At 43.0% G+C, this 24724-nt stretch overlaps 2 protein-coding genes across 3 annotated transcripts; one reads left to right on the top strand and one right to left on the bottom strand.

Moving 5' to 3' along the window:
• The first annotated feature begins 317 nt into the window (after positions 1-317).
• On the top strand, positions 318-3869 carry LOC121743784. Of its 2 annotated transcripts, XM_042137152.1 has the most exons (5): positions 320-442; positions 536-1035; positions 1416-1525; positions 2029-2133; positions 3220-3869. In XM_042137152.1, the coding sequence occupies exons 2-5, from the start codon at positions 630-632 to the stop codon at positions 3724-3726; spliced, it is 1128 nt and encodes a 375-aa protein (XP_041993086.1). In that variant the 5' UTR covers positions 320-442; positions 536-629; the 3' UTR covers positions 3727-3869. The 2 variants fall into 2 exon arrangements, with proteins under 2 accessions (XP_041993085.1, XP_041993086.1); XM_042137151.1 differs by having other exon boundaries at positions 318-1035.
• Positions 3870-4576: 707 nt separating this feature from the next.
• LOC121743780 (prohibitin-1, mitochondrial-like) lies at positions 4577-23683 on the bottom strand. The gene is made up of 6 exons (XM_042137146.1): positions 23623-23683; positions 7118-7302; positions 6620-6736; positions 5945-6115; positions 5231-5443; positions 4577-5011 (listed from the first exon to the last, which is right to left on the bottom strand). Exons 2-6 carry the CDS (start codon positions 7292-7294, stop codon positions 4817-4819), a joined length of 873 nt encoding a protein of 290 aa, XP_041993080.1. The 5' UTR covers positions 7295-7302; positions 23623-23683; the 3' UTR covers positions 4577-4816.
• Positions 23684-24724: the final 1041 nt, after the last annotated feature.

The raw sequence follows: 24724 nt of genomic DNA, 5'->3' as shown, positions 1-24724 counted from the left end.
CCGCGTCGATCGTCCGCGTAGGCCGCAATGGGGCGGACGATGGCGCAGACGATGGGCATCGTCCGCGCTATACTCCGCGCCCTTAGTATAGGGCGCGACGATCGTCCGCGGCCTATGTCACGCACCCGCAATGGGGCGGACGATGGCGGGCGCGGACGATGCGCGCCATCGGGCGTGCTATCGTCCGCCCCATTGCGGATGGCCTTATGCCCGATTAAACCTTCCAATTAAAGGCCCAATTTCGTTCATGGCCCCAAAGAATTAGCTTTATTTATTGGCCCAATGTGTAAAAAAAGCCCAACAAATGAATTCCATCTCTCTCACTCCAGATTTCCTTCTTCTCATTTCACCTATCATCGCTTCTCAAAATCGCCGCCTACGGCCACAGTCGTTCGCCGGAGACAACAGCAGCAACAGAGGCGCCGGCGCAAATTACGCTAAGGTGTTTTTTCTGTTTTGGAAGGGAGGAATTTAAGAATTGATGTGAAGTAATATACATATTCACTGACAAATTGGGGGAAAACCACGTTTCTAGGGATTGGTTTCGGCCGTGTTGTTGATCTATGAATGCTTGATGATTTACAATCTTCGGTATCTCGGCACTTCAATTCACCTTAAATCAGGATAAGATGGATTCTAAAGCGTTGGCGAAATCGAAAAGAGCTCATTCTCTGCATCATAAGAAGAAGCACCATTCACACCACGGGTCGAAAGTGCCTTCACCTTCAGTTGGTCCAGATGCTGCAAAGCAGGCTAGTGAAAGACCTCAGAAATCCCAGGGCCAGCAAACTAAAGAGAGAACTCCACAACATCAAGGCTCGAGAGCACTTCCTTCGAATTGGAATCGCTATGATGATGATGAAGATTTGGGTTCGGCATCTGGAAATGCATCAACGAGCTCAAGTCAGCCAACTGAGTTTGTAATGCCTAAAAGTAAAGGTGCGGATTATGCTCACATGATTTCAGAGGCAAAGGCTCAATCTCAACCGCATTATTCTTCAGATGATTTGCCTTTGCTCGATGATTTTATTGGCGGTATGTTCTTTGTATTTGAATTTATCTTGGCAATTTAGCTTATTGATTGAAATCTAGTATGGTAAAGTTCCTGTTTAGATTGATAATTGTGAAGTTTGATTGCATTGAAAATCATAAATTGAAACTTATGCGTGAATCACCAAGGAAGTTTGATTGCATAAATGCGGCAGTGAACCGTGACGTTAGGCTATCTTTTTCAAGGAAGAATTCATAGTCTAATGATGTGTTTTTGCTACATTCCTTGAATGATGTGTCGCTGTGGATAATAACCTCGAGCTCACATAAACTGTTCTAGATGAGTCTAGTGTAAATTCTATAGAATCACAGATATGACTACTTTGGCAGATATTAGCTAGTGATTAATAACTATATATCTCAAGACTTTATGCAGGATTTTGGTCCAATGCTAGCTGCCAAGGGGCAAAGCATGCTCTCATGGACTGCGGATGATAGTTTTGAGTTTGAAGACAAGGCAAGCATTGCTCCTCAGGTGATTTTCTTTTGGCTTTAGCTGGTAATCTAGCCGTTGTTAATGAATGTGAGCAGTATATATTTCGTTAATAATTTTCAAAACTGTCCTGAATAAACTCTGCAGCATGTTTTCTTGACAATATTATTTGCTCTAATTCATGGCAGGATCACTGAATGAACTCAACTAGCTGAAACACTATATGAATTCCATCTGTGATGCATAACAACAGTAATTTTGCAATAGCAAGTTATTAGTAGCTTTGTCATGAACTGTTAAGATATGTCACGTACTAGTTTTCTTCTTTGTTTAACGAAAATAATTAATATCATCATTCTGCTATCAGCCCACGTAAATTAACACTATGGCAATGAGAATATTTCTCCTCTTCAGATCATATTTTTTTTAATTTGATTGCTATACTTTCATTAGTATCCCAAAACCTGTCTTTTAGTTGTCTGTAAGAGGACAAGCATAAGATATTATGTCTGGTGATATTTCTCAATGTTCTCTTGATCATGCAGGCTCCGTTTCTTTCCCTTAATCTAGATGCGCTTGCCGAACAACTTGCAAAAGCAAAGCTGTCAGAGAGGTTATATCTACAATCAGACCTTTTACCCGTGGAGCTGGTATGATGATTTCTTTCAATTTTTACTGATTTTTGTTCGCTTTTATATGTTGGTGATCTAAATGGAGTCACTCTCTTCAGTTGTGTGGTAGATCAATTTAATTCTTAGTTATCGAGACAATTGACCTTTAATATTTATTGCATCTGATTGCATGAGTCATCTACTGATCAAGTTTGTCTAAATCTAATACTTGCTAAACTGCTTCGACATTCCTGCTTAAGTATTGATGACTTGGCTCTAGTTCTATCTATACCTATCTGCTATAACTGGTAAATTTCATGTTTGCTAATTATCTTAAGATTATCTGATTCCACTTCAGTAAAATTTGAATGAACTTGTGCCATCAGAAGAATGGAATAGGAGAAACGAAAAAAAAAAACAGTGGACGGTCTTATTTCTTATTCCAAATGACAAGCTTCATCTCCAATATTTATTACTTTCTGTTCTCTTGGAGTTGTATCTTTACCAAAGTTGATACGATCCCACATCGGTTTCACACGAAAGTGTGGAATAGCATATAATAGGGAGTCAACCCTTTACCTTTGACCATGGTTTTGGGTTAAGTTAGGGCTTCCTATCTTATATGCTTATCAATTTGGTGCGGTGAACGTGGATCGAACACGTGACCTTCAAATTGATAAGCATATAAGATAGGAAGCCCTAACTTAACCCAAAACCATGGTCAAAGGTAAAGGGTTGACTCCCTATTATATGCTATTCCACACTTTCGTGTGAAACCGATGTGGGATCGTATCAATCCATCCCTCTTTTAAACCGGACGTCCACGGACGGCACACGCCACGGGCCCACCATCCGCTTTACGGCCCTTTTTCCTTTCGGGCCCACGTTTTTTTCGGTGGCACCCCTTGGTCACACCTACGGGTAGCCCCTTTCCGTAGGACATCCGGATCCACGTTCACCGCACCAAATTGATAAGCATATAAGATAGGAAGCCCTAACTTAACCCAAAACCATGGTCAAAGGTAAAGGGTTGACTCCCTATTATATGCTATTCCACACTTTCGTGTGAAACCGATGTGGGATCGTATCAAAAGTTCACAAGCTTTATCCTTGCAATTTTTACAGCTAGACGAGCCACGCGATGAAGACAAACATGATCCTCAAACTGTTACATTGTCTTCATCCCTCACTAATGATCAGGCGGTAACCACCACCGGAGATCTTTTTGTTCAAACCTCTGAAGAACCGAATCCTGCAAAGAAAACGACAGATCAGATCTTGCAGCCACAAGCAACCAACAGAAGCATTTTGCCAAAGCCAGTTTCTGAACACCCTGCAGATTCCAGCTCCGGGAAGCTATCCACATTTGAGGCAGCCACTGCAGAAGCAGAACTCGACATGCTTCTGAACTCATTCGGTGAGGCTCCAGTTCCTGAGGAGTCGGGTGGAAGCATTCCATTGACTGGCGATGCTGTTGATATTCTTATCGAGGAAACTTCGAGTCTTACCATTCCAGACCCGCAGATACCGCAAGTGTCGAAGGCACACATTGCAACTATATCATCCAGTAAGAATCCAATTTCTAAATCTGAAATTTTTGATGATTTTGATTCATGGTTAGATACCATTTAATTTTTCTTCAAAATGCAAACAACAAGGCTGTCTTTGTTGTAACCTTATTTTGTTTGTTCGGTTTTCTTAACTATCCTTTGATGTTGTCGAGCTAATGTAAAGGCTAACTATCAATTCCAAGTCAGGATTGAATGATTTCTCTATGGTTTGCAATTTATTGTATGCACCATTTTATACAAACAAAATTTTAAATTCAGTAAATTTCTCCAATCCCTTTCAAATTTAGGCCTTGAATTTCAGTTAATTGCTAGCAGATTAGCCAATTTCATAATATTAAAAAAGAAAATGAGAACTTATTAGTATTAGTTTTGTATTTTAATTAATAACTTATTAAAATACTTAAGGATATAATTAGAATGTTAGTAATCATATTTAACAGCTTAAATTGGTCAAAATCAGAATTAAAAACGTTGACCATTAAAATTTGATAGAAAAGTTAACTTTGGACCGATTGTGATCCGAGTGAAAATGTTTGAGATCCAAAAATTCAAAAGATAATGTCTAGGACCAAAATCGTAAAATGAGTATATGTTCAAGACCAATTTTAATCTTCTGTTCTATGTTCAAATCCAGTTTTTGGGTTCCATTTTCTAACAATTTGGTCCGATTTAATTTAAATTTTGAGAAAATTATGGTATTCTGATTCAGTTCAGTTCGGGCAAAAATAAACAAACCAAAAACTGAATGAAGGTTTACCTTTAAAAGCAAGGCGATAAGATAGGGATCGAGGCCAAAAATGAAATTGGCATCAGAGCACAGCTCAAATAAGCTTGTGAACTTTGAATATACTACGAATTTATATCGAGCAAGGCAATGCACAAAGCTTTGTTCATATCGAAGAAGCTACTCCAGATGCAATTATGAAAACACAATTATCTGAGAAGTGAAACTGCAAACTGAAGTAATATAGGCAAAAGCTGGAAAACCCCAAGAACAGCAGTAAGAGACTACATTATTTAAGCATCAGATGCAAAAACGTGATGCAGAGTAGAAGAAGAGAACATCCAATTGTTAATAGCATCCCTAGTGAGACTCGTATAATATGACCTGGTGGGGATGAAACATGAAGCTCGATCATCTTGAGGGTTATTTACTTCCTAGCAGTTTGCTCTTTGTTGAGGTCGTGAAGGTTGAGTAACAGTTCATCAGAGTTCAAGTACACCTTGTTGGTTGAAACAGCAACAGTGTGTGAGACTTCCTTGGATGCTTCGATTCGCCTCAGCGTGATAAATGCCGGATTGTTGGCAATGGCTTGACCAATCAATTGAGCACTCTTAGCTTCTCCCTGGAAACAACAATGAGGTAATGTATAGATGAAATCACATGAAGAAAAGTTACGAGGATGAGATTTTGATACTTTATGCTCTCATAACAGCTCAATGTTGCATAAAGAATGAAGCTTATGAACCAAGAAAATTCATAAAAATAGAACATGTTGTTATCTATCCGAGAGCAAGAAAAAGTATAATTGATCGGAAATTCAATTTAGTGGTAGGCATTTTACCTGTGCTCTAATTATAGCACTTTGTTTGTCTTGCTCAGCCTTTTCAACTACAAATTTGGCCCTCTCAGCTTCTTGTGCAGCTACCTGCTTAGCCTCTATGGCTGCAGTGAATTCCCTTCCAAAGGTCAGGCTGGTAATTGACACATCATCCAGTGCCATGTTGAAGTTGGCGGCTCTCTCTGTTAAAATTTTCCGTATTTCCCTACTGACATTCTACACCAAGCAAATTACTATCAATGCAGCACTTATTGTGAAATATCATGAAATCAATCTAATGCTAGTCCACTTACTATGACACTCAATTATTTACTGGTGCAAAAAAAAGGCATTCATTGTTCAAAACATTTCAAAGTTACATACTAAAAGGTCTTCATTTCAAACTCCATTCCACAAAGTCCTATCAACTGGGAATTCAGTTCTTATATCTATTGTTCAAGTTTATAACATCCATAGACAAATTACCATTACTTTATCCAGATAGTATTGAGACTCAGATATGGAGATGTCATCAACCATGTATCTATTCTCTAGTTTTTCAGTTATATGAAGGAATAGCATTTACCAAACAGTATTTGATACTTATGTCAAACCAGAGTAAAGACCTGGAAGAGAAAGTAGTAAATCATTCACATACTCTATTCTGCTGATATAAGATACAGAAAACATAATATATAAACAAAGGACTATTCCTCCAATTTCTTCGCCTTACTATACCTCTCTCTGGGTGATAAGCTGGCTAGCATTGTATTGAGCAACAACAGCTTTCAGAGTCTCGTGAATAATGGAAGGCAGGACCCTCTCATTGTAATTTTCACCAAGGGTTCGGTAAATAGTTGGCAATTGATCAGCAACTGGACGGGTGAGAACTCGAAGACCAATTTTGACCTGTAGCAAGCATAGAGTGGACCAAGTGGCTGTAAGGTGCTTGGTAGTCAGTCATTGACCAGATGGCTGTAAGGTGCTTGGTAGATATGACAGCACTGATGGAAACCATCTTCAGTGGGTACAATAGGAATAGAGGAAAGTATGGAAAGTGACTAGAAATTGGGAAGCAATCATGCTGCAAGGGCATAATAACATGCTACAACTTCAGCAAGAACTAGCACCCTTTCCTCTCAACAAAAGAATGTGGCTGCAGAGTGACAGGGATATATGTAATGGAGCAGTACAAACTAAATATTTGTTACAGTTTGTTTTCTGAAAGGTGTCAAGATAGACAGAGAAAATCAAACTTTCTCTAGCTCCAAAAAAGTAATGACCACCAGAGCAACAAAGGATTATATGTGAACATGCAGGCAGAGAGGCAGTGTTAGGGTGGATGTCAATGAAAGCTGAGAAGAGATTTGCATGCACTCACTCAGACACACACGCACAGAGAGTAAGGATTACATTCTGAAGGTCATGACTTCCTGATGTGCTCTCCACAAGATGAGGTCGTGCCCTGACATCATAGATAACCGGTCTTTCGAACCATGGGGCCAGTATGTGTGTCCCTTCAGGATAGACCTGTAAGTCATTTTTAAAAATATTATAATCAGAGATTCAGAAATGTGCTTTGCTTGAGGTTAATGTAACTACTATTATTATTATTATTCGGTTGGGGGAGATATTGCTGACCACACCATTACAAAGCCAAATAATTACAAGGGTGTGGTCTTCCACATATGTCAACACTTAACATGGATTGACTTTACCAAAGAATCTCAGTCCCAAGGGTTGAATAGGAGTCACCTATTAGCCATAAATAATGTACCATAGCAGTTACAGTAATGAGACAGCAAGCACACCTAGTCAACAATTCCTAGCATTGGAAAAAGAAATTGGAAGCATAATCTTATAAAAAGAGCATTCAGGGTCCAAGTCTCACAGAGATTAAGGAAACAATACCTTATCCTTGACCCCCAAGATGCGGTTAAAAACAATGGCGCGATGCCCTCCCTCAACATTGTAGAGACTGTTACTGACTCCATACATAGTAAGCCCAGCGATAGCCCCAAAGGAAATTAGCTTGGACGCCCCATTCCCACTAGGCATCTTGGGAACATTGACCTTTTTGAAATTCATCTTTTAATCTGCTGCATATTAGAGAGAGACATGTCATCATTTCGTTTTCCATGAATTAGGATGATCAAACAAGGAAAGAGCCATATCTGAACAAATCCTCAAGTTTACCGACTATGATACATAAAGCTACATATCAATCAAAGATTAACAGTCATAAATTGTACTCCATAATTGCTTTTGGGAACATTCTTTCAAGATTCAGGATTGATTATTAGTATAGCTTGAGAAATATGCGCACAATATTCTTAAGAAGTCTTAACCTGAGCTACAAACGCTGAAATGGCAACACAAAGGGAGCCAAATCAACTCAACAGATCATGCACCATCTCATATTCCCACCGTGTTATTAAGGCCAATTGAAAAAACCTCCAACTTAAAACAAAAAAAACACTGAAATAGGGTTCCTTGCCAGTGGAAGACAGATCGAAAAAACATGCAATGAGTTCAAACGGCTTCCATATCCAATTTTAGCAGTCAAAGGACGAGTCAATCGTTACATTACCCACCCAAAAAAGAGAACTAAGCATATGATTTTTCCAGTTAACAATATCCTCAATTCTGAGCTTAAAAAATGAAAAGAAAGGAGCCAAATACAAAGGGGAGCGATGTTGAAATTGAACGATATTGAAGCAAAATTCCTCCACTCAGAGGAGATATTGAAAATTGAAATGTATAGCATAAATTACTCGTTCAATGTCAAAGCCATTCAACCGCAAAGCATGTAGAAACAATCAGCTATTTATGCACAAACATCATGTTACGAACTTTCGTCGCGCTCGACCTATCTTAGCTCGTTCTCGGCACGATCTTAGTTCGTTCTCGGCACGATCTTATTCCGTTCTCGGCAACTCGTTCCCGGCACTATCTTAACCCATCCTCGGCAATTGTTACAAGCTGAACTCGTGGTTTCCCGAGGTGATCCTAGCTTCGCAATACTCAATTAACTGAACGGTCAATTGCACCAACTAACCGATCGAGCTAACTAATCGAATTGAGATGAACAAGTAAGAAGTATATTGATGAGGATTGTCACGTACAACACGAATGAATCACAGAAAATAGGAAGGAATCAAGAGGAGCTGTAGATCCACGATCTACAGCAGATAAGAACAACAGCACACACAATTATCAACATAACAAAATGAGCTAGCTTCACTCTTATTTATACTTGTTTCTCCCGCGCTAAGCTTCCTATATCCCTTAACTCCACGTCATCTCCACCTCAGCGTAAGCATGTGTATGTCACGTGATGATTGCCAGCTGGCTTGAGTTAGTTACGCAGCAACTAACTCCTAACTAACTCCCAACTTCCAACGGTAACTTCCCACGGCTTTATTTGTAGCTCGCCATCTTGTGTTGCATGCATTTTACGCATGAATGATCATGCATGCAACAATACCCCCCACTTAGGGTTCCTTGTCCTCAAGGAACCAAGGAAAGCGTTCCTTAATCACTTCCGCAAATTCCCATGAAGCATCAGCTGGGGAACGGCCTTTCCAGTGAATTAGCCACTTTGTCGAAGCTTGATTGTGCCTTTTAACCATCTTCCTATCCAAAATAGCCTGAGGTACCGCATCATTGATGTGAGAGACAGTAGGTAAGTCCGTAGCTGGTCCAGTTGGTGGAGCTGCCGGCTTCAAGAGGGAAACATGGAACACATCATGGAGGGAGGCAGATGAAGGAAGATTCAGCTTATAAGCAACCTTCCCTATCTTGTCCGTGATCTGATATGGACCGAAAAATTTAGCTTCAAATTTATGGTGTTTACCCCGTAAAGATCGCTGCCTATAATCTTGCAGCTTCAGCCATACCCAATCACCAATTTGAAACTCCTTATCACTCCTATGTTGATCAGCTTGCCTCTTCATTCTATCAGCTGCCTTTTGAATGTTTCGTTTAAGGACAGAAATCATCTCCTCTCTATCTCTCAATGCTAAATCAACAGCTTCTACCTCAGAATCTCCTGGTAAGTATGGCACATGTAAGGGAGGTGGAAATCCATATAAAGCCTCAAATGGAGTCATTTGAATGCTGGAGTGATAAGTAGTATTATACCAATACTCCGCTAATCCAAGCCACTGATACCATGAGTGCGGTTTGTCACCCATAGAGCACCTCAAATAGCACTGTAAGCAACGATTGACAACTTCAGATTGGCCGTCTGTTTCAGGGTGGTAAGCTGTAGAAAAGAGCAATTCCACTCCTAACAAGGTCATAAATTCCTTCCAAAAAGTGCCCACAAAAATTGCTCCTCGATCACTGATAATCTTGGCAGGCATACCATGCAACTTAAAAACAGAATCCAGAAAGATCTCTGCCACTTTCTTGGCAGTAAAAGGATGAGAAAGAGCCATGAAGTGAGCATATTTGCTCAGCCGATCAACCACAACAAAGATGGTATCCTTTCCTTGTGATGGAGGTAATGCCTCAATGAAATCCATGGTAATGTCAGAGAATATAGCAGCTGATAAGGGTAATGGTTGCAACAATCCAGCAGGAGAAGTATTCCCTGGTTTAAAACGTTGACAAGTCACACAAACTCGAACAAATTCTTTAACATCTTTCCTCATTTTTGGCCAATAACACAGAGCTGAAACTCTCTTATAAGTCCCCAATACCCCAGAATGTCCAGCCATAGCCGATTCATGAAATAAAGAAAGAATCTGAGCCTTTAATAGCAAATCATTGCCAACCACCAACTTTCCATTTCTCCTCAATTCTCCCTTATTCCAACTGAACTTAGGATGAGTAGTAGCATCTTGTTGTATTGCAGTCAATATTAACTGAATTTGTTGATCATTCTTCCAAGAGTCCTTGATTTTTGTGATAAGCTCAAGAGGAATGACAAAAGAAGTTAGAGCACATACCGTAGCATCAGGCACCCGAGACAGAGCATCTGCCACTGTGTTTTCACTACCCTTTTTGTATCTGATCTCATAATCGAATTGCATCAATTTAGTCATCCAAGCTTGCTGAGTAGGTGTGGTTAACTTCTGCTCCAGCAAATATTTGAGGCTTTGATGATCAGTTAAGATGATAAATCTCCTACATTGCAAATAATGCTGCCATTTCTTGACTGCCAAAAGAATTGCTAGTAATTCCTTCTCGTACACAGATAGTGTCTGATGTCTTGGAGATAATGCCTTACTGATGAAGGCTAGAGGATGTTTATCTTGCATAAGTACAGCTCCTATTCCAAAGCCAGAGGCATCAGTTTCAATAATGAAGTCTTTAGAAAAATCTGGCAAAGCCAAAACAGGTGCAGTTATCATAGCAGCCTTCAACTTATCAAAAGCTTCATGTGCTTGTTCAGTCCATTTGAAGGTAATGCCCTTAGTTACCTCTATCAAGGGCCTGGCAATTGCTCCATAGTTATGAACAAATCGCCTATAATACCCGGTTAAACCAAGGAAGCTTCGGACATGCTTAATAGTTCTTGGTTTTGGCCAATTCTTGACAACTTCAATTTTCCCATCATCAGTAGCTACCCCTTCCTCAGAAATTACATGGCCCAAGTATTCAACTCTTCTACAGCCAAAGTTGCATTTGGATCGTTTAGCCAATAAACTGTGCTCTTTCATCAAAGCCATCACTGTGGACAGATGCAACTCATGTTCTTCTCTGCTTCGGCTGTAGATCAAAATGTCATCAAAGAAAACCAAGATAAATTTCCTCAAATACTCTCTAAACACAGTATTCATCAGATTTTGGAAGGTTGCTGGAGCATTTGTCAAGCCAAATGGCATCACCAAGAATTCATAATGACCCGAATGTGTCTTGAAAGCCGTTTTGTGGATATCTTCTTGTCTCATTCTCACTTGCCAGTAATCGGATCTCAGATCTAACTTAGAGAACCAAGAAGCTCCACCTAGCTCATCCAAAAGTTCCTCTATGATTGGTATAGGATATTTATCCTTAACCGTGATGGCATTCAAAGCTCTATAGTCAACACACATGCGCCATGTAGAGTCTTTTTTCTTAACCAAGACAATAGGACTAGCAAAGGGGCTCTCACTCTGCCTTATCACCCCAGATTTGAGCATCTCTGAAATCATGTTTTCAATCACATCTTTTTGTTTTGCTGCATATTTATAAGGCCGTATGTTCACAGCATCAGCCCCCTCTTTCAAATTTATCTTATGATCGTGTTCCCTTTGAGGTGGTAGGGAATTAGGCTCTTCAAAAACTCCCTCATGTGCTGTCAAAATAGAACTGAGAGTAGGCCAAATTTCTTCCACACTAACAGCATAGTAGCCAAAAATATCACCTTCCACCGCCGGCATTATCTGATTTATCTTCCTTTCCTCTACATCTATCTCTTGTTGATTACACACATGGAGGTAGTTAAGTTGATCAGCCTTTGGTGACCATAATTCCCCTTGTAACTTCACTTGAACACCAGAAAGGTTAAACACCATACTCAGCTGGTGAAAGTTCCATGTAATTTCGCCCAATGTAGACAGCCAAGCACCACCTAATATCAAATCATATGTTTCCAAGGGAATAAGATAAACCTCAGCATGGAACCTAGCTCCTTGCATTTCCCACTCCAGATCAGTACACTTCTGATTACACTGGAGCAATTGGCCATTTGCAACTTCCACAGCCTTAGAGCTCACTGCAGTAAGATGACATCTGATTTTCTTAGCCATTGTGATACTCAAGAAATTGTGAGTACTACCCGTATCAATCAGAACTTTCAGAGGTTTCTTTTGGCATAATCCTCTAATTCTCATAACCTGAGGACCATCCTTACCCCACACAGCATGGAGAGATAACTGGAGGTCTGGCTTTTCCTCCTCATCTGCCTCTTCTTCATTATCTTCTTGCTCATCACACTCTATCAATTGTATCGCATAAGACTTCCTCTTGGAGCAGTGATGATTTGGAGTGTATTTTTCAGTGCACCAAAAACACTCCTTCTTAGCTCTCTTCTCATCTAACTCTTTAGGTGATAGATTTGTACTAACTCTAACACCTCCAAAGCGATTAGGCTCTTTGGTTCCTCCACTCCAATTGTTAGTATTCACCACAGGTTTATTAGTGGAGGTTACTGTCATAGGCTTATTATTCGAGTAATAACTGCTATTATTAGACACATTACTCTGCAGCACCTTAGGCTTAATTCCTAAAGCCTTCACAGTTAGGTCTTGCAATTTAGCTAAAGAATAAGCCTCAGCCAAGCTCTTAGGTCTAAACATTCTCACTGGCATTTGTAGTTCATCAATGAGTCCCGATAAGAAAAAACTAAGTGCTTGATCCTCTCGAATACCAGCTCTCGGATACAACTCATCAAAAGTATCCATATAAGATTGGAGCGTACCTCTTTGTTTGAGATTTCTCAGATCCGCAAGTGGATCTTCATAGGCTTGAGCTCCAAAGCGAGCTGCCAAGCATGAGAGGTAATATCCCCAATCTACGTATGCTTCTTCACCATGTAAACTCAAAAATCCTCTATGCCATTGGAGAGCCTTGCCTTCTAAGTGAATTGCTGCTACACGCACTCTCTCCTCCTCTGGAACTTTCGCTACTTGAAAAAAATAATCCGCTCTCATCGTCCATCCTTCGAATCCATCACCATCAAATTTAGGAAAATCATATCGAGTAGATCTCCAATCTGTTCGTACTTCACTGCTTCCCTCACCGCTCTCCCATGCGGCTTGCGTTCTCTGATTTTGTAAATTGAGCGTAGCAATTGATTGCGTCAGTTGCGAAATTTTGGTTGCCTGCTCTTGTATGATCTGATCTCGCTCACTCAGCTTCTGATCTTGATGGGGTGCGTACTAAACAAGCCCAACAGCAATGACGGCCCATCAGCCCAAAGCCCAAGGAAGAGTATGAGTTCGGCATTACCAAAGAGTTCGGCCTCAGCCTACAGCTCGGTAAAAGCCAACCTATCAAGCTCTACTCTCAGATCGGCAACCAATGCAGGAGTATGAGTTCGGCATTACCAAAGAGTTCGGCCTCAGCCTACAGCTCGGTAAAAGCCAACCAATCAAGCTCTGCTCTCAGGTCGGCATCAAGCTCTACTCAAAGATCGGCAACCAAAGCAGTTCGGTCTCAGTATTCGACCGAACAAGGAGTTAGTGGACCCATACAGGATGTCCAACACACCCACTACCACGTGGTGTCAACTCAGGCCACGATCGTAGGCCATGACCTACGCTACATCCACGATCTTAGGCCATGACCTACACGACATCCACGACTTAGGGTGGAGATGCAAGCCACGATCTTAGTTCCATATATAAATAGAACTTAGATCTGATATGAGGGGTTAGAATCTCTCTAGAGAAAAAGTCATATAGCAAGTCTGTGTTGTAAGCTGTAATTCGCAGATCAAGCAATACAAACCTGCCCCCATTTCTCCCCGTGGACGTAGATTTACCTCAGTAAATCGAACCACGTAAAATTTCCGTGTCGTAATTTATTTTTACGAGCATTCATCATCATCAATAATTCGCGGATTCATCACTGGCGCCGTCTGTGGGAAACAGAGAACCAAATTTGTGATAAAGCGAATTTTTGACCATTTTTTCCACCCAAAAAATGCATATCAGATCGCAGAGTACCCGTATTCCTGCCCGTGAGAACCAGGAGGAAGCCAATCCATCCCATAGGTCTGGAAAACAGCCTAGGGATAAATCCACCACCAGTTCTCATGGCGGAGGAACAAGCCGCTCCAAAAATCGTCCCACTGAGTCTTCCCAGCAGCCCGATTTGAACGAGGCTGTCAAGCTGTTTTTGGCTGAAAAGCAGGATGAATTCTTAACCTTCCTGCAAAAAAGCCAAAAGCAGCCAGAGACGAAAACGGCGGATTCTCCCTCTCCCTCCATACGAGACAGTCACTACCGCAGTAGTGTCATGTCTTCCAGGAGAAAGAATCCTCGGTACCGGAATCACAGGAGAACTCCATCTCCTCCATACCGAAGAAATGTCGGGTTCGCCGTGTACGGAGCATTGAGGACTCCGTTCTCGGACGATATTACCCGAACTCCCCTACCACAGAACTACCGAACTCCGTCGATAACCTATGACGGACTCGTGGATCCTCATGATTTCTTGGGACGCTATCAGTATAACATGGCGAACCAGGGTCTCAACGAGGTCCACATGTGCAAGCTGTTTCCCGAGCTGCTCATCGGGAACGCAAGAAGGTGGTTCGATAGCCTCCCCCAAGGCAGCATTAGATCTTACCGAGATCTAATGGATGCATTCCATAGGAGGTTCTTTCAGAAAGCGGAAGTCCGAATCACTTCGGCTCAGCTGCTTTCCATTCGTCAAGGTCGCGACGAAAAAATCAGCGACTTTATGACAAGATTCCACAAGGAATGCCTACAAGTAGACGATCTCAACGATCTGCTTGTCATCTCGGCATTCCAAAATGGAATCCTGCCCGGAGCTCTCTACAGGAAGCTCGTTGAGTGCGGTCCGCAGACAGCTCAGGAAATGTGGGACATTGCGGACCAGTACTCCCGGGCCGATGAGGCAGACCGTCGCAAACGGTCGTTAGACAGCTCATCGTCCCGAGGAGACAGAAGGAAGCCCGATCATAGCGATCAGGGGCATCCTCGCCGGACTCCATTTGAAAGAATTCAAAAGGCTCCGGTACAAGACAGATTGGGACCCCGTCTCAATCCCGAGAAGCCGCCCGCTCAGTTCGTACCGCTGAACAAGCCGAGAGCGGAAATTTTCGAACTGCACTCTGACCTGTTCGAAAAGCCAAAGCGGATGACGAAATCAGCCGCGCGCCGACCCCGGGATAACTACTGCTCCTACCATCAAGACCACGGTCACGATACCGAGGAGTGCAGAAACTTGGCTGCATGTATCGATGTTCTTGTGAAGGCAGGGACATTGAAAAAATACCAAAGCAAGCAGTCAAAGAAGAATAAAAAGCAGAGAGGTGCGAACTGCGCTCCTCAGGATCCGAAAAGGCAGCCGGATCCCGAAGACGATGACGAGCCGCAATATGATGGAGTAATCCAGACTATCGACGCTCTCCCTGCCGGGAAGACCAAGTCGTCCCTGAAGTCAGAGCGCAGAGGCTCCAATCGAGAGGAGCCAACGCATAAAAGGCTGAAGCAGGACGAAGTGATTACGTTCTCGGATGCTGATCCCGTCCCGGCCATCTCTCCTCACCAAGACGCCATTGTCATCCAAGCCGGAGTGGCAAACAAACTAATCCACAGGGTGTTTGTGGATACAGGAGCGTCGGTTAGCATTCTTTTTAAAGAGTGCTTCGACAAACTAGAAGTGGACCCAGCTCGGCTCAGTCCGGCTCCGCTTCCCCTGAAGAGCTTCGCCCAGGAGGACACCCGCCCTGAAGGTATTATCAGCCTTCCGATCACGGTGGGGAAAGCGCCTACTAGCTCCAGTACGATGATTGAGTTCTTTGTGGTAAAAGCTCGGTCTCCGTACAACATCATCCTGGGAAGAGACTGGCTCAACGCAGTTCGGGCCGTTTGCTCTACTTATCATCTCACCATCAAGCTCCCCACTAAAGGGGGGATAGCGGTCATCCGAGGTGATCAAAAGAGAGCAAAAGAGTGTCTGCAGATTGCGCTTAAAAGTGCCGAGCAATCAGATCGGCATCATCAAGCATAGCAATCACAGCAGCCGGAGTCAGAGGCAAGCGAAATTACCGAAGCCACACCAGAGCCGAACTCAATGACCGTTCAGTTATACGAAGATGATCCATCCAGAACGGTCAAGATCGGTTTCGCGGGAACGCCTCTACTTCGGGAAAAAACCATCCAGCTCCTCAAGGAGTACAAAGACGTCTTTGCATGGTCTCCGTTGGACATGACCGGAGTGCCCCCCGAGGTAATCACTCATCGTTTAAATATTGATCCTTCGGTCCGGCCGATAAAACAGAAGCAAAGACTCTTTGCGGCAGAACGAAGTCAAGTCATCCATGACGAAGTCCGTCAATTATTGAAGGCGGATGTGTTATTCGAAGTGAAGTATCCTTCGTGGGTAGCCAATCCTGTCATGATCAAGAAAAAGGAAGGAGGATGGCGGATGTGCATAGATTTCACCGATCTAAATAAGCACTGTCCCAAAGATTGCTATCCCCTTCCGAACATAGATAAAAAAGTAGAAGCTTTGATAGGCTTTGAAATTTTTTGTTTTCTTGATCTATACAAGGGATACCATCAAGTTTTAATGGATGAGATTGACGCTTCAAAAACGGCCTTCATTACTGATTTCGGCATTTTCGCTTATAAAAAGATGCCATTCGGTTTAAAGAATGCCGGAGCCACTTATCAAAGGATGGTAGACAAGCTTTTTCGGCACCTGATTGGAAAGGAGGTCGAAGTGTATGTTGACGATATAGTCGTCAAAAGCAAAAGCACTTCGGAGTACGAGCACAACCTCAAGTCCGCTCTCAACGTGCTCAAGAAAGCCAACCTCAAACTTAATCCCCAAAAGTGTACCTTTTTGGTAGATTCGGGAAAGTTTCTGGGTTGTTGGGTTTCAAAGGAAGGACTCAAGGCAAACCCCTCAAAAGTTCAAGTCGTTCAGAACATGGCAATGCCGAAGTCCATACATGACGTGCAAAGGCTAACCGGATGTCTAGCCGCACTGAATCGATTCCTTTCCCAAGCAGCCGAAAAGCAACTGCCGTTCTTCAAGGTGTTGAAAAAGGCACCAAAGTTCGAGTGGGGAGCCGAGCAGAAAAAGGCCTTTGACGAGCTCAAAAGTTATCTAGCCGAGCTTCCTATTCTCTCTGCTCCAACCGAAGCCGAAGTAATATTCTTATACTTAGCGGCATCGGATCAAACCATCAGCGCGGTGCTTGTACGAGAAGAAGGCCTAAAGCAGCTTCCCATCTATTTTACAAGCCGAGCATTAAGAGGTCCAGAAACCAGGTATCAACCTCTGGAAAAGATTGCTCTAGCATTAGTAAATGCAGCAAGGAGACTGCGGCCATACTTCTATGCTCACAAGGTATGCGTCTTAACTGATCTGCCACTTCGGCAAGTGTTGACCAAACCAGAAGCATCAGGCAGAATCGCCAAGTGGGCTATAGAGTTGGGAGAGCACACAATTGAATATCTACCTCGGAAAGCCATCAAGGGACAGGCCTTGGCAGATTTTCTTGCAGAAGCAAAGTTCGATCAAGCAATTCCTGTTATTGCCGAACAGAAGAATTCTGCCAATGCCGAACTAGCACAGCCCTTGGAATCCGAAGTAGAGCCGCCGGACTGCTGGAGCGGATTCGTAGATGGAGCTTCAAACAAGATGGGAAGTGGAGCTGGTATTCTACTTGTCGCTCCCGACGGACACGAGGTAACCTACTCACTTCGGTTCCTATTCCCCACTACTAATAATGAAGCCGAGTACGAAGCCCTCCTGGCCGGACTCCAGTTAGCGCAAAGTCTGCTCGTCAAATCTCTCAAAGTCCATTGTGATTCACAAGTCATAGTAAATCACATGTTGGGTACAAGTGAAGCTCGTGACGAGAGAATGAAGAAGTATTTGGACAAAGCGCAAAACATCAGCCGAAGTTTCTCCTATTTTCGGATAATCCGCATTCCCAGAGCGGAAAATAGCCGAGCAGATACCTTAAGTAAGTTGGCCTCAGATCCGAGCTCAAAGGTGGAAGAATTAATGCATCGAAGCATTGATGAAGCCGAGGTACATTCAGTATCCAGCTCGCCGAACTGGATGACGCCGATCTTGCGGTATCTGGATCAAGGACAATTGCCCGAGGATAAGAGAGAAGCTCGGAAGATCACGTGCCGAGCACTTCGGTACGAACTTCATGAAGGAGTCCTCTTTAGAAAGTCTTACCTCCAGCCGTTGTTGCGGTGCGTAGGACCAGAAGAGACGGACTACATCCTCAGAGAAGTTCATGAAGGATCGTGCGGTAGCCACATCGGAGCCAGAGCTTTAGCTACAAAAGTTCTGAGATGGGGATATTATTGGCCAACCATGGTACAAGAGGCAGTGCAGCTCGTCAAGAAGTGTACGAAGTGCCAAATTCATGCAAATGTCCCAAGGATGCCGCAGACCGATCTATACACTATGCAAAGCCCTTGGCCTTTCATGCAATGGGGCATAGACATAGTGGGACCACTTCCTCAAGCTCCTCGGCAAATGAAATTCCTTATCGTTGCCGTGGACTACTTCACGAAGTGGGTGGAGGCTGAACCATTAGCTACGATAACGAGCTCAAAGGCATTGGACTTCGTCTGGAAGAACATAGTGTGCCGATTTGGCATACCCCACATCCTCATCTCGGATAATGGGACTCAGTTCACCGACAAGACGTTCAAGAATTGGTGCCAAGAGCTGAACATTCAACAGCGGTTCACTTCGGTCTCCCATCCCCAAGCAAACGGACAAACGGAAGTAACGAACCGGATTCTGGTGAAAGGGTTAAAAGCTCGGTTAGAACAAGCCAAAGGACAATGGGTAGAAAATCTCCCTCAAGTCCTATGGTCCTACCGAACTACACCCAAAACCTCCAACGGTGAAACTCCGTATAGTCTGGTGTACGGCACTGAAGCCGTAATTCCGGTGGAGATCGGCGTACCCAGTCCCCGAACTCTAAATTTCTCCTCAGAAATGAATGACGACGGACTGAGAGCAGAACTAGATCTCGCCGAAGAAAGAAGAGAATTGGCGTGCATAAAAGCAGCCAAGTATAAGGAGCAAGTAGCCCGGTATTATAACCAAAGGGTGAAAAAGCTTCAATTTCAAGTGGGAGATCTCGTCTTGAGAAACAACGAAGTAAGCCGAGCAGAAAAGCTGGGCAAACTCGAACCCACATGGGAGGGTCCATATCGGGTGTCAGAAGTCCTCGGCAAAGGGTCTTATAAATTGACTCACATATCAGGAGAACAAGTACCCCGAACATGGCACATCTCCAACCTCAAGAAGTTCCACTTGTAAGAGACAGTCCGGTCAGTCCGTCTCGTGTCTAGTTCGGTCATAGGGGTATATGTTTTTATTTGTTTGTTTCTTACTTGCACCTTTTACTTGTCGTTTTTTTAAAAAAAAGTTTAAAGTTTTTTTCTTTCATCTTTTTCATTTTTTCTCTATGTGTTTTGTCTCGATGTGCTTGTCGTCTCTTACAAATGGTACCAAGGTATATCGTTCTTTAAAGACTGATCCCCTTTTTAGATCGATTATTAAAGACTATTGTGAGTCCAAGCTTCTAAGGAGGATATAAGACCACAATTCAGCTTAACAAGCAGTCCGTCTGAAACGAACTGCAATAAGCCAACGATTGTGAGTCCAAGCTTCCAAGGAGGATACAAGACCACAATTCAGCTTAACAAGCACTTCGTCTGAAACGAACTGCAATAAGCCAACGATTGTAAGTCCAAGCTTCTCAGGAAGATACAAGACCACAATTCGGCTTAAGAAATAAGCACTTCGTCTGAAACGAACTGCAATAAGGGAAAGTCCGATCCACGCGATAAACCTCGCCGAATTAGGACGACCAAGTTCGGTCAAAGAAGTTTACCTCATAAGACCGGGGACGACCATGTCTAGTCAAAGAGGTTTACTGCATAAGACCACTTCGGTTAACTGGGAAAGTCCGATCCACGCGATAAAACTCGCCGAATTAGGACAAGGGAAAGTTCGATCCCGGCGACAAAAATCGCCAAATTAGAACACAAACCAAGTCCGGTCAAAGATGTTTATTTCATCAGACCAAAGACGAGTCCGGTCAAAGATGTTTATTTCATCAGACCAAAGACGAGTCCGGTCAAAGATGTTTATTTCATCAGACCAAAGACGAGTCCGGTCAAAGATGTTTATTTCATCAGACCAAAGACGAGTCCAGTCAAAGAAGTTTACTTCATAAGACCAAGGACCAAGTCCGGTCAAAGAAGTTTACTTCATAAGACCGAGGACAAGTACGATGAAATTTTTTCGCTAAGCTGTAAATACAGTGTTAGAAGCGAAAACAAAATTTCATTTTTCAAATCTTGTTCGGCATACAACTCCGCTACCCTACAAAATGGCGTTACGCTATTACAAAGGACTATTCTACCGTCCAGGGTTGCTGAAGTTAAGCCACCTATCTGCAAAATCCTCTGGAAGCCGAGTTCGGTTGTTCCGAGCAGATGAAGAATAAGCAGGTCGACGAGATGCTATCCTCGACCCAACGCCTCTTCCCCGAGCCCGAGAAGTCCTAACACCTCGGTGATGAAGAGTCTCTGCAATAAGCATCTGTTGATCTTGCTCGCTCATAGTCACAACTCCTCGGCGAATTTCAGTCCGTCCCTGTCTTGACGATTCCGGTTGCTCCTGAGCCCGTTCTCGTCTTGACGTTTCCGGCTGTTCCGGAGTTCGTTGTTGACTGGGAGTAGGATTTTGAACAAGGGAACCAGAGGTTTGATCTGGAGTGCGAGCATCTGTTGGCACGATATGCCGAAGGAATCTTTCTATGGAGGGGCGCCGAGAAAGAACAATGTTGTACCGAGAAGCCCAGCGCCGCAATGATTTCACAACTTGTTGGCAAGCCGAGCTCTCCAGCGCATTGTTCCTCCGGAGTACATGATATTCCTCCCACAGTTCGTCAACTCGACTCTGAACATCTGATATGGTCACTCCCCCGCGCACACGGATGTAATCCTCGTACGCAGTCCTCTCAGCAATGGTCGTATTCAGCTCGGCCTCCAGATCCTTCTTATCGGACTCTAAGTCCTTATTATCGGCCTCCAGCTTCACTAAACGAGCCAGAAGCTCGTCATTCTTCGTCTGATCGGCTATAGCTCTTTTCTCAGCTTCGTCTAAAGCCGAAGAGTACAGCCGTTTCCAGTGAAGTATCTCCATTTCCTTGGCCTCGGCCTCTTCGTCCGAAGACGAGATGTCGAACACGACGTCGCCCTTGACGAGCTCAGACTCCGTGTATTGTTTCCTAACTATGGGAATCTTGTTGAGCTCGCCATCGAGCTCGTCCAACGGTTCAGGCCGAGGATGACGGATAACGGACTTCGGCCCTCTCCAGGGAAAACTAGGAGCCGCGGTCCTATCATAGTAGAAGAAGCGGTTTTGCCACTTCGGCCACTTCGTTTTACAAAAGGCCCTAAAGGGCTGTACAGGGATCAAGTAAAACCAAGACCCCTTCCTCTTAAATTGAAAGAATTTAAGGATCGCCTTCAAAGACAAATCCCTTCCTAACCTACGGAGTTCGGCAGCAAAGGCCGACAAGTGCCTCCAAGAGTTCGGAGTCACCTGGCCTAAAGGAAGCTGAAAAAAATCTAGTAAATCTATAAAGGCAGAAGGGAGGGGGAAACGAAGCCCGCATTCTAAGCAGGCCTCGTACACGGTGGCGTAACCCTCCGGCGGGGAGTCAGCCCTATGATCACCGTCAGGTACCACCGCCTTCCCCCCAGGAAAAAAGTATTTTTCGGGTAGGGACATCACAGTATCCTTACTCAAAATACTATGGAAATACTCTACGGTCTTCTCCCCGGACTCTTTCCGGCCAGAAGACCCCTTACCGCCTCTCCTAACGCTACCCGACTCCGAAGAAGAAGAAGAAGACATTTTTCTTACTTTTTGAAGGTGAAGAAAGTCTGAAGAAATTCTTGAAAGCGGAGAGAGAATCTTCGCAAAAAAGAGAGAGTGCAGAAGAAGCAGTCGCAAAAGTGCTTCAATGATGAAGAAAGGAGGTATATATCAGATTCGGCGAAGATTTCAAAATCGTCGCACCGTTTCGAATCCCACCTTTTCAGGATTCAACGGCCGGATTTTACTGTCGCATTTAATGCAGTCACGCGCAAGGCACGTCCCCTGACATCAGCCTCCCCCTTGCCTTTATCCAGGATGCCGAAGTGACTCACTTCTCCGAAGTGATTCACTTCGCCCTTCGGGGGGGTAGTGATGGGGTGCGTACTAAACAAGCCCAACAGCAATGACGGCCCATCAGCCCAAAGCCCAAGGAAGAGTATGAGTTCGGCATTACCAAAGAGTTCGGCCTCAGCCTACAGCTCGGTAAAAGCCAACCTATCAAGCTCTACTCTCAGATCGGCAACCAATGCAGGAGTATGAGTTCGGCATTACCAAAGAGTTCGGCCTCAGCCTACAGCTCGGTAAAAGCCAACCAATCAAGCTCTGCTCTCAGGTCGGCATCAAGCTCTACTCAAAGATCGGCAACCAAAGCAGTTCGGTCTCAGTATTCGACCGAACAAGGAGTTAGTGGACCCATACAGGATGTCCAACACACCCACTACCACGTGGTGTCAACTCAGGCCACGATCGTAGGCCATGACCTACGCTACATCCACGATCTTAGGCCATGACCTACACGACATCCACGACTTAGGGTGGAGATGCAAGCCACGATCTTAGTTCCATATATAAATAGAACTTAGATCTGATATGAGGGGTTAGAATCTCTCTAGAGAAAAAGTCATATAGCAAGTCTGTGTTGTAAGCTGTAATTCGCAGATCAAGCAATACAAACCTGCCCCCATTTCTCCCCGTGGACGTAGATTTACCTCAGTAAATCGAACCACGTAAAATTTCCGTGTCGTAATTTATTTTTACGAGCATTCATCATCATCAATAATTCGCGGATTCATCAGATCTATCATTTCCAACAGCTTTTTCTCCATTTCAGCGCTTCGAGTTACAATTCCGCTTTCCGAAGATCGAAGACTCTGGATACCACTTGTTACGAACTTTCGTCGCGCTCGACCTATCTTAGCTCGTTCTCGGCACGATCTTAGTTCGTTCTCGGCACGATCTTATTCCGTTCTCGGCAACTCGTTCCCGGCACTATCTTAACCCATCCTCGGCAATTGTTACAAGCCGAACTCGTGGTTTCCCGAGGTGATCCTAGCTTCGCAATACTCAATTAACTGAACGGTCAATTGCACCAACTAACCGATCGAGCTAACTAATCGAATTGAGATGAACAAGTAAGAAGTATATTGATGAGGATTGTCACGTACAACACGAATGAATCACAGAAAATAGGAAGGAATCAAGAGGAGCTGTAGATCCACGATCTACAGCAGATAAGAACAACAGCACACACAATTATCAACATAACAAAATGAGCTAGCTTCACTCTTATTTATACTTGTTTCTCCCGCGCTAAGCTTCCTATATCCCTTAACTCCACGTCATCTCCACCTCAGCGTAAGCATGTGTATGTCACGTGATGATTGCCAGCTGGCTTGAGTTAGTTACGCAGCAACTAACTCCTAACTAACTCCAACTTCCAACGGTAACTTCCCACGGCTTTATTTGTAGCTCGCCATCTTGTGTTGCATGCATTTTACGCATGAATGATCATGCATGCAACACATCACATACAGCAGGAAACAGAGAATAACGGTAGGCCTACATACCTTGATCGGAAAATAAATGTGGGGAGAGTAGCGAGAAAAGATGAAATGAGGAGAAGGTTTTAGAGAGATAGTGAGAGCTTGGGGAAGGGTTTAGTATTGTAGAGTTTTTCGGAGGGAACATCTTTTTAGGTATTCGGTGAACTTTGAAAATATTATTTTAGATCCGTCAACTATAAGTTAATATCATTTGATGTATTTTAAACTTTTTTCGGATGAAAATGGCCTTCAAAGGGCAATTTAAACAATTCTTTCGTCACTCATCTTGCGTCAAACACCTAGAGTCCAACAATTTTTTACTACCGTTTAATTCAATTACCATCCAAATTGAACTTAAATATAATTAAAATTTACCGTAAAAAATAGTACAATTTTCAATTATTAGATGACCAATTATATAGGGATAGTGAATTGAGACTTAGATATTTTATTTTATTTTTTTAATCTAAACTGCATTTTAAGATCTTATTATAAGTGATTTGTGAATTATATTTAGTTTATTTGTTTTGAAATTGGATAGCTATTAATTTGGATTGTCATACGGAGTATTATTTATATGAATTTCAGAATGAGATCAATTATTATCCAAATTAAATTTAAATAAAAAAAATTGCCGTTAAAAATTGTTGGACTATAGGTCTCTTGCCCAAGATGAGTGACGAAAGAATTGTCCAAATTGCCCTTTGAATGCCTTAAGGGCATTTTCGTCCAGAAAAAGTTCAAAATATCTCAAATGATATTAACTTGTAGTTGACGGACCTAAAATGATATTTTTAAAGTTTACGGACCTAAAATAATACTTTGACTTTGTGGACCTAAAATACATTCCCTCTTCTCTAAATTCTAAATCCTTCATTTTCATTTTCCCTTTTTTTTTATATGATTTCATCCGGTCTATTAATTTTCTTTTGTTTTTGGGCTGTGGCCCATTTAACATCCTCAACTACAAATTGGGCTTCAAATTCTACGCATCATAAATATTGGATTTGATTTTCATGTTAGATTACAGATGGCCTAAGATTATGATTATCTTCAATCATACACAAAATCTCATTGGATAACTAATCCAATCATAATGCAAATCAGAACCCATTTTTACGTTTTT

The sequence above is a fragment of the Salvia splendens genome, chromosome 8 (assembly GCF_004379255.2).
Source record: "Salvia splendens isolate huo1 chromosome 8, SspV2, whole genome shotgun sequence".
NCBI classification, from domain to species: Eukaryota; Viridiplantae; Streptophyta; class Magnoliopsida; order Lamiales; family Lamiaceae; genus Salvia; species Salvia splendens.
The sequence above is the reverse complement of the archived record's forward strand: the minus strand, read 5'-3'. Positions and strand labels throughout refer to the sequence as shown.

Excerpts from the sequence above, each read along its gene's own strand:
- LOC121743784 (XM_042137151.1), top strand. The coding sequence starts at position 630 with ATGGATTCTAAAGCGTTGGCGAAATCGAAAAGAGCTCATTCTCTGCAT. Across the intron at positions 1,526-2,028 it reads AGGCAAGCATTGCTCCTCAG|GCTCCGTTTCTTTCCCTTAA; the intron begins GTGATTTTCTTT and ends TTGATCATGCAG. Across the intron at positions 2,134-3,219 it reads ACCTTTTACCCGTGGAGCTG|CTAGACGAGCCACGCGATGA; the intron begins GTATGATGATTT and ends CAATTTTTACAG.
- LOC121743780 (XM_042137146.1), bottom strand. The coding sequence starts at position 7,294 with ATGAATTTCAAAAAGGTCAATGTTCCCAAGATGCCTAGTGGGAATGGG. Across the intron at positions 6,116-6,619 it reads GAAGTCATGACCTTCAGAAT|GTCAAAATTGGTCTTCGAGT; the intron begins GTAATCCTTACT and ends TGCTTGCTACAG. Across the intron at positions 5,012-5,230 it reads GTGCTATAATTAGAGCACAG|GGAGAAGCTAAGAGTGCTCA; the intron begins GTAAAATGCCTA and ends TGTTGTTTCCAG.